The sequence below is a fragment of the Schistocerca cancellata genome, chromosome 6 (genome assembly GCF_023864275.1).
Source record: "Schistocerca cancellata isolate TAMUIC-IGC-003103 chromosome 6, iqSchCanc2.1, whole genome shotgun sequence".
Lineage (NCBI taxonomy): Eukaryota > Metazoa > Arthropoda > Insecta > Orthoptera > Acrididae > Schistocerca > Schistocerca cancellata.
The window spans coordinates 293984796-293998753 of record NC_064631.1 but is presented as its reverse complement, the minus strand read 5'-3'; the positions used below and the strand labels follow the sequence as shown (position 1 = coordinate 293998753).

The 13958-nt window shown below is 39.2% G+C and overlaps 1 protein-coding gene across 1 annotated transcript in view; it reads left to right on the top strand.

Moving 5' to 3' along the window:
* The window catches only part of LOC126190681 (transcription initiation factor TFIID subunit 6), a 137348-nt gene that overhangs the window by 28907 nt on the left and 94483 nt on the right, over positions 1 to 13958 (top strand). The window contains exons 4-6 of the mRNA XM_049931139.1: positions 9182 to 9341; positions 11093 to 11225; positions 11684 to 11863. Coding sequence (XP_049787096.1) covers positions 9182 to 9341; positions 11093 to 11225; positions 11684 to 11863 — 473 coding nt within the window. The remainder of the gene's footprint in view (positions 1 to 9181; positions 9342 to 11092; positions 11226 to 11683; positions 11864 to 13958) is intronic.

The following is a 13958-nucleotide window of genomic DNA, read 5'->3' as shown; positions in this document are numbered from 1 at the left end:
GCAGGGCACCATATGTGGTAAAGAGACAGGAACTGTAGAGAGTCGGTGGAGGAAATGGTTGGTATCTTTTATATACGAGGATAGATTCCGGGTAATAGATTGAAGGTGTTGGTCTACGAGAGCAGAGATTCTCTCAGTGGTGGCACAGTAAACGGCCACAATGGGTCATCCAAGGTGGTTGGGTTTATGGACTTTAGGAACCATGTAGAAGGTGGGAGTGCAGGTAGTGGTAGGGGTAAGTAGAGAGAGAGATGGAATCTGGGGAGAGGTTCTGGGATGGGCCTAAGGATTTGAGTAGTGACTGGAGATCCTGCTGAATTACTGGAATGGAATCACTGTCGCAAGCTTTGTAGGTGGAAGTATCTGACAGCTGATGGAGTCCTTCCACCAGGTAATCCTTGTGGTTCAAAGCAATGGTGGTGGAGCCTTTGTCTGCAAGTAGGATTATAAGGTCGGGATCAGTTTTTAGATGGTATAAAATGCCACTGTTCACATAAGCAGTCGTATGTGAAAACCCAATCACTCACCACATGGATGAAGTGTTGAGCAGCTGAATATCGTCCTGCATCTTTCAAACATTCATTTTTCCTTCCAACACACACTTGCAGCACTCAGGCAAACATGTGTAGCTAAATTCTCCTGTCACCATAGCCTTACTGGGGCAAGAGTTTGTTGAACTGAGTAGATGAAGTGAAGGTGGAAAGGTACAGAATGGTGAGAAAAAGGCAAAGAATTATGATTGGGGAAGAGGACTCAAATTTGAAGGCAGAGAAACTCAGGGGAGTAAAACTTCCTGGTAGATTAAAAACTGTGTGCCGGATCGAGACTTGATCTTGGGACCTTTGCCTTTCACGGGCAAGTGCTCTACCATCAGAGCTACCCAAGCACAACACACGACCCATCCTCAGTTTTATTTCCACCAGTACCTCATCTCCTACCTTCCAAACTTCACAGAAGCTCTCCTGCAGACCTTACAGAACTAGCACTCCTGGAAGAAAGGAACTGCAGAGACATAGCTTAGCCACAGTCTGGGGGATGTTTCCAGAATGAAATTTCCACTCCGCAGCAGTGTGTGTGCTGATATGAAACTTTGTGGCAGATTAAAACTGTGTGCCAGACTGAGACTCGAACTCGGGATCTTTGCCTTTCATGGGCAAGTGGTAGAGCTCTTCCCGGTGAAATGCAAAGGTCCCGAGTTCCGAGTCTCGGTTCGGCACCCTGTTTTAATCTGCCAGGAAGTTTCATACCAGCACACACTCTGCTGTAGAGTGAAAATTTCATTCAGGGGAAGGTGTTTGGAGAATTGGGAAGGGGGGGCAGGATAAAAGGGGGCTATTACATCTACCTATAGGCTGCTGGTTGAAGCTTTGTGAATATCTGTCACAAGGGATTTTGTTTTGAAAATCCAATCATATCGTCATTCTGAAACAAGAATAAAAATGTAATGACTAAGCACCTTTGTTGTGTTTTTGACTGGTTGTTCACATAGAGGCCTTGGGAAGTTGTTGTTGTTGTTGTTGTTGTTGTTGTTGTTGTTGTGGTCTTCAGTCCAGAGACTGGTTTGATGCAACTTTCCAAGCTACTCCATCCTGTGCAAGCTTCTTCATCTCCCAATACCTACTGCAACCTACATCCTTCTGAATCTGCTTAGCGTATTCATCTCTTGGTCTCCATCTATGATTTTTACCCTCCACACTGCCCTTCAATACTAAATTGGTGTGATGCCTCAGAACATGTCCTACCAACCGATCCCTTCTTCTAATCAAGTTGTGCCACAAATTTCTCTTCTCCCCAATTCTATTCAGTACCTCCTCATTAGTTGTGATCTACCCATCTAATCTTCAGCATTCTTCTGTAGCATCACATTTCGAAAGCTTCTGTTCTCTTCTTGTCTAAACTATTTATTGTCCATTTTCACTTCCATACAAATGTTTTCAGAAACTACTTCCCAACACTTAAATCTATACTCAATGCTAACAAATTTCTCTTCTTCAGAAACACTTTCCTTGCTATTGCCAGTCTACATTTTATATCCTCTCTACTTTTTACCGCAATCAGTTATTTTGCTCCCCAAATAGCAAAACTCATTTGCTACTTTGAGTGTCTCATTTTCTAATGTAATTCCCTCAGCATCATCCAATTTGACTACATTCCATTATTGTCATTTTGCTTTTGTTGATGTTCATCTTATATCCTCCTTTCAAGACAATGTCCATTCCATTCAACTGCTCTTCCAGGTCCTTTGCTGCCTTTGACAAAATAACAATTTCATCAGCAAACCTCAAAGTTTTTATTTCTTCTCCATTGATTTTAATTCCTACTCCGAATTTTTCTTTTGTTTCCTTTACTACTTGCTCAATATACAGGTTGAATAAAATCGGGGATAGGCTACAACCCTGTCTCACTCCATTTCCGAGCACTGCTTCCCTTTCATGCCCCTCGACTTTTATAACTGCCATCTGGTTTCTGTACAAATTGGAAATAGCTTTTTGCTACTTAAATTTGGCCCTTGCCACCTTCAGAATTTAAAAGAGAGTAATCCAATCAACATTGTCAAAAGCTTTCTCTAAGTCTACAAATGCTAGAAACGTAGGTTTGCCTTTTCTTAATCTATTGTCTAAGATGAGTCGTAGGATCAGTATTGCCTCACATGTTCCAACATTTCTATGGAATCCAAACTGATCTTCCCCGAGGTGGGCTTCAACCAGTATGTAAAGAATTCGTGATAGTATTTTGCAGCTGTGACTTATTAAACTGATAGTTCGGTAATTTTCACATATTGCAACACCTGCTTTCTTTGAATTATTATATTCTTCTTTAAGCCTGAGGGTATTTTGCCTGTCTCATACACCTTGCTCACCAGATGGTAGAGTTTTGTCAGGGCTGGCTCTCCCAAGGCTATCAGTAGTTCTAATGGAATGTTGTCTACTCCCGGGACCTTGTTTCAACTTAGGTCTTTCAGTGGTGTGTCAAACTCTGCACACAGTATCGTGCCTCCCATTTCATCTTCATCTGTGTCCTCTTCTGTTTCCATAATATTGCCCTCAAGTACATCGCTCTTGTATAGACCCTCTATATACACCTTCCACCTGTCTTTTTCTTCTTTGCTTAAAACTGGGTTTCCATCCTGTCAGTATCATTTTTGAGACGTTTGTATTCCCTATTGCCTGCTTCATTTACTGAATTTTTATATTTTCTCATTTCATCAATTAAATTCAATATTTTTCTGGCTACCCAAGGATTTCTACTAGTCCACGTCTTTTTACCTACTTGATACTCTGCTGCCTTCACTATTTCATCTCTCAAAGCTACCCATTCTTATTCTGCTGTATTTCTGTCCCCCATTCTTGTCAATTGTTCCCTTATGCTCTACCTGAAACACTCTACAGCCTTTGGTTATTTCAGTTTATCCAAGTCCCATCTCCTTAAATTCCTACCTCTTTGCAGTTTCATCAGTTTTAATTTTCAGTTCATAACCAATAGATTGTGGTCAGAGTCCACACCTGCTCTGGAAATGTCTTACAGTTTAAAACCTGGTTCCTAAATCTCTGTTTTACCATTATATAATCGATCTGAAACCTTCCAGTATCTTCAGGCCTCTTCCTTGTATACAACATTCTTTCATGATTCTTGAACCAAGTGTTAAGTGTGATGAAGTTATGCCCTGTGCAAAATTCTACCAGGCGGCTTCCTCTATCATTTCTTACCCCCATTCCAAATTCACCTGCTACTTTTCCTTCTCTTCCTTTTCCTATTTTCGAATTCCAGTCACCCATGACTATTAAATTTTCGTCTCCCATCACTACCTGAATAATTTCTTTTATCTCATCATACATTTGATCAATCTCTTCACCATCTGCGGAGCTAGTTGGCATATAAACTTGTACTGCTGTGGTAGGGGTGGGCTTCGTGTCTATCTTGGCTACAATAATGCATTCACTATGCTGTTCGTAGTAGCTTACCCACACTCTATTTTTTTTTTATTCATTATTAAACCTACTCCTGCATTACCCCTATTTGATTTTGTATTTACAACCCTGTATTCACTTGACCTGTAGTCTTGTTCCTCCTGCCACCGAACTTCACTAATTCTCACTATATCTAACTTTAAACTATCCATTTCCCTTTTTAAATTTTCTAACCTAACTGTCCAATTAAGGGATCTGACGTTACACACTCCGATAGGTAGAATGCCAGTTTTCTTTCTCCTGATAACAACACCCTCCTGAGTAGTCCCCGCCCGGAGATCCGAGTGGGGGACTATTTTACCTCCAGAATATTTTACCCAAGATAATGTCATCATCGTTTAACCATACAGTAAAGCTGCATGCCCTCGGGAAAAGTTATGGCTGTAGTTTCCCTTTGCTTTCCATCGTTCGCAGTACCAGCACAGCAAGGCCATTTTGGTTAATGTTACGAGGCCAGATCAGTCAGTCATCCAGACTGTTGCCCCTGCAACTACTGATAAGGCTGTTGCCCCTCTTCAGGAACCAATCATTTGTCTGGCCTCTCAACAGATAACCCTCCATTATGGTTGCACCTACGGAACGACTATCTGTATTGCCAAGGCACGCAAGCTTCCCCACCAATGGCAAGGACCGTGGTTGATGGGAGGGGAGGCATGTATCCACAACAAATTGACTTGCCTTTACCTAAGATGGTTCCATTCGAATAGGCCCCATTACTTCAGCTGTCTTTGTAGCAATCAATTTCCATTAGTTTACAATACATTTTGTGCATCTACCAGTGTATTTTATATCTGATCTGGTTTTTACCATGGTACCTCCTAATGGAATGGAAGCAGGAGATTGGAATTGGAAAACATAATTGTAGCTATGCACCAGGACAGATATTTTTAGTAGACAATAGCAACAAAAGTTGGATTAGTCCAGTCTGTAGCGGTGTATACATTGCAGTGGTTCAAGTAATCTTGTGCCAAAGCTAATGTTCCACTATCTGGGAGACCCACAAGTACCATCATACAGGAAGATCAACAGAGTAAACGTCAGAGGACTTCTACTGCACCTGAAATTCATAAAGTAGTAAATACATGTGAGCTCCCCCAATCTCTGTCTCAACTGTGCAAAGGGGCTCATCGCGAAGGCAAATCCTTTATTATGCAAACAGAGTAAGAGGAAAAGATTGCAGTAGCCCAGCAACATAAAAACTGGAGTGCACAGCTATGGTTTGTGGTGTTATTCATAGACAAATCTAAGTCTGAATTATTCGGTAGCAATCTTCAAATGTTTGTTCATTGATCTCGTGCAGATTACATGAAGAGTTAGTGTGTGATGCCAATGGTGAAGTATGGTGGAGGATCAGCCATGGTGTTGGTATGTTTTGCAGGAGATAAAGCCAACAATCTAAGAAGAATTAACTGGAATATTAAAGAAATCACAGGATACTGGTAAACAATGCAGTTTCATCTGGCAAAAGACTTATGCATCGTGAGTTTGTTCTGCAGCAGAAAAATGAACCCAACTATGCTTCTGACTTGTGCAGAGGGTGTCAGTGGGGAAAGAGAAATGTGAGGAATTGAAGAACACAACTTAGATACTTTGAAGAGGCTAAAATCTAACGCATATTGTATTAAACTTCATGATAGAGAAAATATTTATTTCGTGGGTGTATTTGGTTTGTACAATGTGTTTCGGCATTGAAATAAAGACATAGTTTTTATTATGGGTGGTGGAGAACTTTTCACTTATAGTGTATACTCCGCAAACTACTGTATGGTGCATGGCAGGGGCTACCTTGTACCACTGTTAGTCATTTCTTTTCCTGTTCCACTCAAATAGAATGAGGGAAAAAGAACGATCTACACACCTCCGTATGAGTCTCGATTTCTCTTACCCTGGCTTTGCAGTCCTTACACAAAATGTACATTGGCAGCAGTAGAGTCGTTCTACAGCCAGATGCCAATACCTATTCACTAAATTTCATCAATAGTGTTTCATGAAAAGAACATCCTGTTCCCTCCAGGGATTCCCACTTGAGCTCACAAAGCATCCCCGTAATACTCACATGTTGATCGAATCTACCAATAACAAATCTAGCAGCATGCCTATGAATTACTTCATTGTCATCCTTGAATCTGATCTCGTGTGGATCCCAAACACTCAAGTAGGTCTCAAGAGTGGGTTGTTCTGGTGCACTGTACACAGTCTCATTTATAGATGAGCTACACTTTCCTAAAATTCTCCCAACAAACTGAAGTCGACCATTCCCCATCTCTACTGCCGTCCTTATGTACTCATTCCATTTTTATAACACTTTGCAATGTTATGCCTAGATATGTAAGCATGACTGTGTCATGCAGAACAGTACTGATACTGTATTTGAATATTGCAGGATAGTTTTTCCTACTCATCTGCATTAAGTTAACATTTTTCTGCATTAGAGCAAGCTTTCATTCATACGCTTTCCTGTATATTACAGCATCATCAGCAAGTAGCCTCAGATTGCTACTCACCCTAACCATCAGATCATTTATGTATGTAGAGAACAAGAGCAATCCTGCTGCATTCCCCAAGACACTCCTGATAATTCTGTTGTCTCTGAGTAACACTCACTATGGAGGGCAACATACTTGGTTAAGAAGTCTTCGAACCATTGATGTATCTGGAAACCATTTCTGTGTGCTTGGACCATTGTTAATGGGCAGCGGTGGGGCATCGTCTTAAAGACTTTCCGGAAATCAAGGAATATGGAATCTGACTACTGCCCTTCATCCATGGTTCACAGGGTATCATGAGAAAAGAACAAGCTGAAACACAGTATGGAGGAAGATGCATAGATCAATGAAGGCGAATAGTTAAATAAGTCCAAACCATAGAACACTGCATATCATATTAAATTTCACATCATTATATTTCTAGACTGTAAGGCCATATCTTACGGTACATAGCTGATTCACAGTATTCCACAGTTGGTGAACTGTAGTCACTGCAAAATGACAAGTGTATTACAGGAGTGTACGTGGATAAAACAGCATAAAATAGAGTGATTTCTGTGTGCCATGGGTCTGGCCTTACCACAGTGGCAACACATCTTCCCACTGTCAGATCATTGCAATTGAGCACTGTCGGGCTGGGCCAGACCTTGGATGGGTGACCATCCAGTCTGCCGAGTCCTGTTGGCAAGCGAGTTGCACTCAGCCCTTGTGAGGCAAACTGAGGAGTTAGTTGATTGAGAAGTAGCAGCTCTGGAAACTGACATTATGGCTGGGAGACCAGTGTGCTGTCCACAAGCCCCCCCCCCCCCCCCCCCCCCCAATATCTGCTTGGCTGTGGGCTGTGGGCCCTCATGGCCTGTTCAGACAGAGTTTAGTTTTTCAAGAGTCTGACCAAAAATAATATTCACCATGAAATACATCTCACATTTGGTGATAACTTTATTTCACGGGAAGCTATGTTCGACTGAAAACAGGAGTTCAAGAAAGAATCGTGAACAGTGAACATCCCTGACCACCCTGTGGAATTTCCCAGCTGGAACCACTTTGCAACTTATGGAAATAATGATCTGTAAATATCTCTGTATGACAACAAATGACAAGGGGGCTGCCTAGGATTGGTCTTATACAATTGCACACATCATCATACATAAGGGATGGAATTGTCATACAGTTTGTGAACTTTGGGTTCCCCACCAGTTGGCTCCAGAGTTCAATTAGAAGAGGTTCTACATTTCTATGCAACATCTAGTGTGTTACAGGGAAGAATGAGACTATTTCTTGACATTTAGTTGTAGTCATAGGATGATCACTACCAACCTGATCAAAAGTGATCCTCCATGGAAAGGTAACATATTGAAATTCCAGCCTCATGGTAAACTGTAGGGTGGTGATTCTTCAGGGAAGCCTGGAATTTTCAGGAAATTACATTTTACCTGGAAAAATCAGGGAATTTCATAAAATCTCAGAGAATTCTGTTTTTTTAACCTGGCATTGAAATTGAATTTTATTGAGTTTTATAAACCACAAATTTTAAAATATGCAATATTTCAAAATGTGTTAATTATATAAATATTATTCCATATAAATTATCAGCGTTTAAAAACTACAGTTAAACTACTGCTGAGAGGAAACAAAAGTCATTACTGTGGTATTCTGCCCCCCTCCTCTGCTCATCATTAATTTAAAATCAGGAGCTTCTTGACACAAATCTTCTTCCTCATGACACTATCTTCTTCCTCACACCTGGAATTCTCAGTTTTTTCCAACATTTGAGTAGCCACCCTGAACTGAACTGTGACAAGCCATTTGCTGCAAACTACGTGGGCTCCTGGCAGTGATCTGATTCTTATGGATGCAAAACCAGTCATCACCCAGCAAGACAAAAACAGAGGTTACTGGAAATGTTTAGTTGGGGATGTTTGGAACACCTTCCATACATCCTTGATAGCACCCAGTGATTTTCGTCAGTTGGATCCCCTTAAAAATCATCTGGGTGGAGAGCATTTTAATAACAATAAGGCCATAGCCTGAGAGGGCATTCGGATGCAACAGTGCCACATGAACTCCTTGTTGCAAGCATTGAAGCCCTTATCAAACAATTGAACATGCATTTAAATATAACATGGTAAATAAATTAAGAAGTAAAACTAATTTCAGGCTGGTAATCATGGAACTTCTGCTGCTACCCTGGTCTTTGAGTCATTTGTCTATAGGTTTGTTATCATATAAACATAGTAATCAGATATCATGTTTATTATGAAGCAGCCACTGAAGCTGGCCATTTTGTACCGAATCATGTGCTCAACAGCTGGGTGGCCAAACTTGCCAAAGCTACAGTTTAGCAGTGGGCCTTCATATAGATATACAAATAACTGTTTATCATTTTTATATAAAAACTCATGCAGAAATTTGTAGTGAGTTAGATGGCACAGGTGGCCCTGTGTCTAATGAAACTGGTTACACCAATGAAAAGACTCGGATACAGCGTTTTAGGTGGACATATAAGTGCTCTGGACATATAAGTTCTCATATTGACTGTGAATGCTACCTTACAACCAATAGGAGCATCCAAAAAAACCAAATTGTTTGATTTTTTTTATATAGAAGCCTCACATTCACCTTACTGGTGGTTTCTTTTTAGTGTTTAATGAAGAAATCTCTTAAGACCAATATGCATTTATGCATTGTATTAATTTGTATTTTGTCTTATCTTTCCCTGTGTTTCAGCCCACTGGCTGTGCATAGAGGGAGTCCAGCCAACTATTCCTGAGAATCCACCACCAGTTTCAAAAGAAGTACAGAAAGTGGAAAGCATTGATCCTGTTAGTAAACTCAAGAAGCCAAACAAAAACAAAACAGATGCAGCAGGGAAACTGACAGCACCAGGGTAATATTTCCATCTCTTGTCACATCATGTTCCATGTAGTTACTTAACCTTTTAGGAATAACTTATTAGTGTTTTGGCTTAGTATTAATAAAAAAAGGTCTTGTATCTGATTTTAAAATCATTTATATTGAAAACTGTTGTGTACAGGAATGTTTCACCCTCAAATAATAGTAGAGCAATTCAGGACATTTTGAACAGGGTGTCCTCTAGTTATGATGAATGTCAACTTCCTTTAATTGTTCATAAATGCAGATAATACACAATGAGTAGGAGTGAAAAACCTAATAAGTTTTGAATAAAGCATTCTGGATTCATTTTGTTGCAGCATTCAGTCATATCAATAAAAATATCTGGTAGTAACAGTATGATGTTGATGAATAACTAAAAAACATGCGTAGAAAGGACAAATGAACAACTTAGATTTATTGGGCAAGTTTGGGAAAAAGAGTTGACTCTTTCTGACTTGCTCTTCAATATTTCTCTAGTGTTTGAGATCCCTAGAAAGAGAGATTAAAGGAGAAGATTGAAGGAATTCAGAAGTGCACATCTAGATCCATGATCATGCTGTTCTTTCAGTATTACAGAATGGATCAAGAATTGTATGAGAGAGAGAGAGAGAGAGAGAGAGAGAGAGAGAGAGAGAGAGAGAGAGAACATTGGTTTTGCAAGTCACTGAAGTTTGAGAAGCCAGTATTGAAGGCAGATGATACAGTTCATCTGCCTTCATTGTATATCTTCTGGATTGATCACACAAGCAAGATGATAAGAGTTTAGTACACCTACAGAAAAATGCATTTTTTTTTTTCTCATTTGCATTTCTTTAAACGGAGTTGGAAATGATGGGACGAATAATGGCACAAGGTAGCCTCTGTCATGGACTATACGTTGACGTACAAAGTATTTACATATGCTTAAGTATATGTCATCAGACAAAACACCTACTTATTATAGTGTCAGACAATTATGTGTTCTTTTGTTGACATTCGTGTTTGCTGACAGATATCATAACTCATTGCTGTGCTTTTATGAGGTTACACAGAGTGAAATTTTCCAGCAAAACATCTCCTTTGTGGCATGACATATAACATGTTCTGATTAATTCGGTTTAACAGATTACCCAAGTTTTGCAAAACATACACACATACGGAAAAAAAACACAGCTTTCTTTGAGTGTATGCAGCATAACATCCTAAAATATGTGGTTTTCATGACTCATTTGTTGAAGTATGTCATGCTCTAAGACACTGTGGCAAAAAATAGAGTGCTTTGTTGTTATCCAATCTATTACATAAAACCATACAGCATCATTCTTCAGTTAAACCTTCTGGGCTGAGAGGCCTTGGTCGATGTATAAAATTTTCACCTAATGTTTCATCTCCATCTGCGGAAGACATCTTCTGAGGTCATCTGGCTACTGTTGAGCTCAGAAGATGTCTCCCGCAGATGGAGACGAAACGTTAGGTGGAAATTTTATACATCGACGATGGCCTCTCAGCCCGGAAGTTTTAACTGAAGACAACACCAGCCATGAAAGCCTACATTATATGATTATACAGCATCAATTAATTTTTGGAAAGACCATTGAAATTTTTGTGCTTCAACAGAGATTTATTATTAATGTGTTTTATGTACAACTATTCAGAGATGCTTAATAATCAATAATGCAGAATATTTCCAATGTAATCTCTAGTTTTGAAGGTACGTTTGTAATGATTTTGAACTAATAATGTTACTAATATTTAATCTTTCAGTGTGCAGAAACTTCGTAATGTTGAAACTGTTCATGTGAAGCAATTGGCTACTCATGAACTATCTGTCGAGCAACAGTTGTACTACAAAGAAATCACAGAAGCTTGTGTTGGTTCAGATGAAACGAGACGAGCAGTAAGTCAGCATTTATCTATTGTCTTCCCTTTCAAGAGTACAAACTACCTTCTAATGAAAACTTTGCATATCAGTTTTAACAATTAGACATGTGCCGGACTACTCACCTCTTGAAAAGTGTTTAAAGTACGGCTGTTTCAGATTTTTTATGCAGATAATTTATGTAATCACCATTAGAGGCTTGTGATTTATTGCTTTTCTTCTCTTTCTTTGTCTGCTCTGATACTAACATTGGTTGGTAAACTGAATAAAAAATAATTTTCACACGGGCATCGTATAACGTTAGATGTCAAGACACACAGCACACTCCACTGCAGAAATACATATTTTACCAGTTTCTTAGTCGTTCTTGTGTTTTAAAAAATAATATCAATGATAATAATGCAAATTTATTAAAATCTAATTTCATTAACTCTTCTAAGTTCATATGCATTCAATATCTGTGCATAATATTTCAGGAAGCATTGCAAAGCTTAGCATCGGATCCTGGTTTGCATGAAATGCTGCCACGTATGTGCACTTTCATTTCTGAAGGTGTTAAAGTCAATGTCGTGCAGAATAACCTTGCACTTCTCATATATCTCATGAGAATGGTGAAGGCTCTTCTGGATAACCAGTCACTATATTTGGAAAAATATGTAAGTACATTTTCACATTTTTCTGTTTGTCTATCAGTTAAAATTGTGGCATAAGAAAGATGAATTGCATTATCATACATTGTAATTAGTTATTTGTTGACAGACAATAGCATATTTATGGATTGAAAATACACTATTATTACTATTATGTTTATAATGGAAAGCATTTGCAACGTGAAACTGCAACAAAAGTAGAAAAAATTTCCTGTGTCAAATGATAGTAGACCAACACCAGTGAACAACTGCTGGCTGAAATGCGAATGTGATTTATTACTTGCTCCATAGATTACTACATACCTGACAAGTAATGTCATGAAGTTCAAAGTCGGTACATCCAGTTACATAGTCAATATATCAAAAACATCGTCCAGTCAACCTGTCTCCGGAGAGGAAGTTGCTAATGCATGAATGTGTGGTGGCACTCAGCTCGAAGGTTATCCAATTTGAATCCTGCTGGTGAAAGAAATTCAACCAGCAAGGGTAGGAGAAATGCTGGCATAAAATTCTTGATCACCAAACTTTTTGCCAGTCTCCCAGATTTAATCCCAAACCTCTCCACAGTGTCTCATGAAGTAAGGGCATGTGGCACTGTAGATGGTGATTTGCCCATCAATTGGTGGTGTTACATCCAGCGACATCTATCACGCATTTACCAAAAATGTGATAAATTCTGAACAGTGTTAGCTATTACATAGTCCACCTACCCACAATATCTAGGAAAAACAGTGTTCAAATAATTTGACACCAATCTTGCCAATTTTCTTTCAACTCTGACCTCTTGCACTTGGATGTAAACACGGAATCAACACTGTTCCTGTTTATGCACACAATGTATGAAATCTAGTTCAAATGTTTGATCATGAAGGTGCAATGTATTTGTACTATATTCACATCCTACTTGTACTGTGTAAAGGAGACGATATTTTATGGGACTGGTCTTAAAATTTTAGTTTACTTGATACATTAATTGCTAGCTGGGCCTGTATTAAAACAAAAGTTAATGTATCTCATTTAACATTTATTTCTGACTAGGAATACAGCTTTTATAAAGTTTCAGTTGTAAGTAAATGAAACAAACCTAGATTACAGTTTTGTTTTACATAACATTATCAATTATCTTTCTCTTCAAATGCAACATTTTTAGTCTTCCCTGAACTCCAGCTGGAAGAAAACTAAACCACGTACTTTTATATCTAAAATCCATTTCTTTCTAGAACAAACCAACATCTCTCTTTTATAAAAATTCTTTGAGACTATCTTTGTTCTGTGTAAAACTGAAAATTCCACTTCCAAGATTAACTATTTTGTAACTTAATCTCAGTTCAATACGACAGCCTTACGCCTCCTTACTGGGAGTGCCTGTATGCCCGTGTGGTAACATTCTACTGGTCAGACCCAATATCTTTCTGCATCAGCAACCTCCCCATTATCCCCATACTGCTTCCAACTGAGTGCATTCTTCATTGGGCCAAACAGATGGTCCTTTGTTACTCTTTATGGTTTTCTGTTAGGTGGTATGGAACCCAGTGTGCACACACCTTTAAGTACCCAAACTGGTAGATGAGTATGTCGACACTACCATCAGAGACATCCAGTTGTGCAAGAAGGTGTTTCATTGTGATGCGTCAATCACCTCGAATGAGAGAGTCTGCACGTTCCAACACAGCAAGAGTCACATCTGTGCGTGGGCGGCCAGCATGCAGTAGATCGGTCAGGTTTGCGTGACCTTATTGCGATGATGGCAGATACCTCACCCAACAATGCACTATGCTTTTGTTCACTGCCAGATCTTTGTAGACATTGTGCAAGCACCTATGAATATCTGTGATGCTCTGGTTTCCAACCAAAAGAAACTCAGTGACAGCTCTCGGCTTGGAATACATCTCCATTACAGGTGCCATTTTAAAGGCTATGTATAGTGCTGCTACCTTATCAAAATTTTCTGAGACTATACGAGCTGAAGCGGAAATATGTCATGAAGTTCCACAACAAACTCCATATTTTTTCAACCAAAATTGGCCAAGAAAAAAATGTGCTGCATTGTTTATTGAATGCCTCTCACATTATTATTTCTCCATCTGTGCTGTTTCACCAT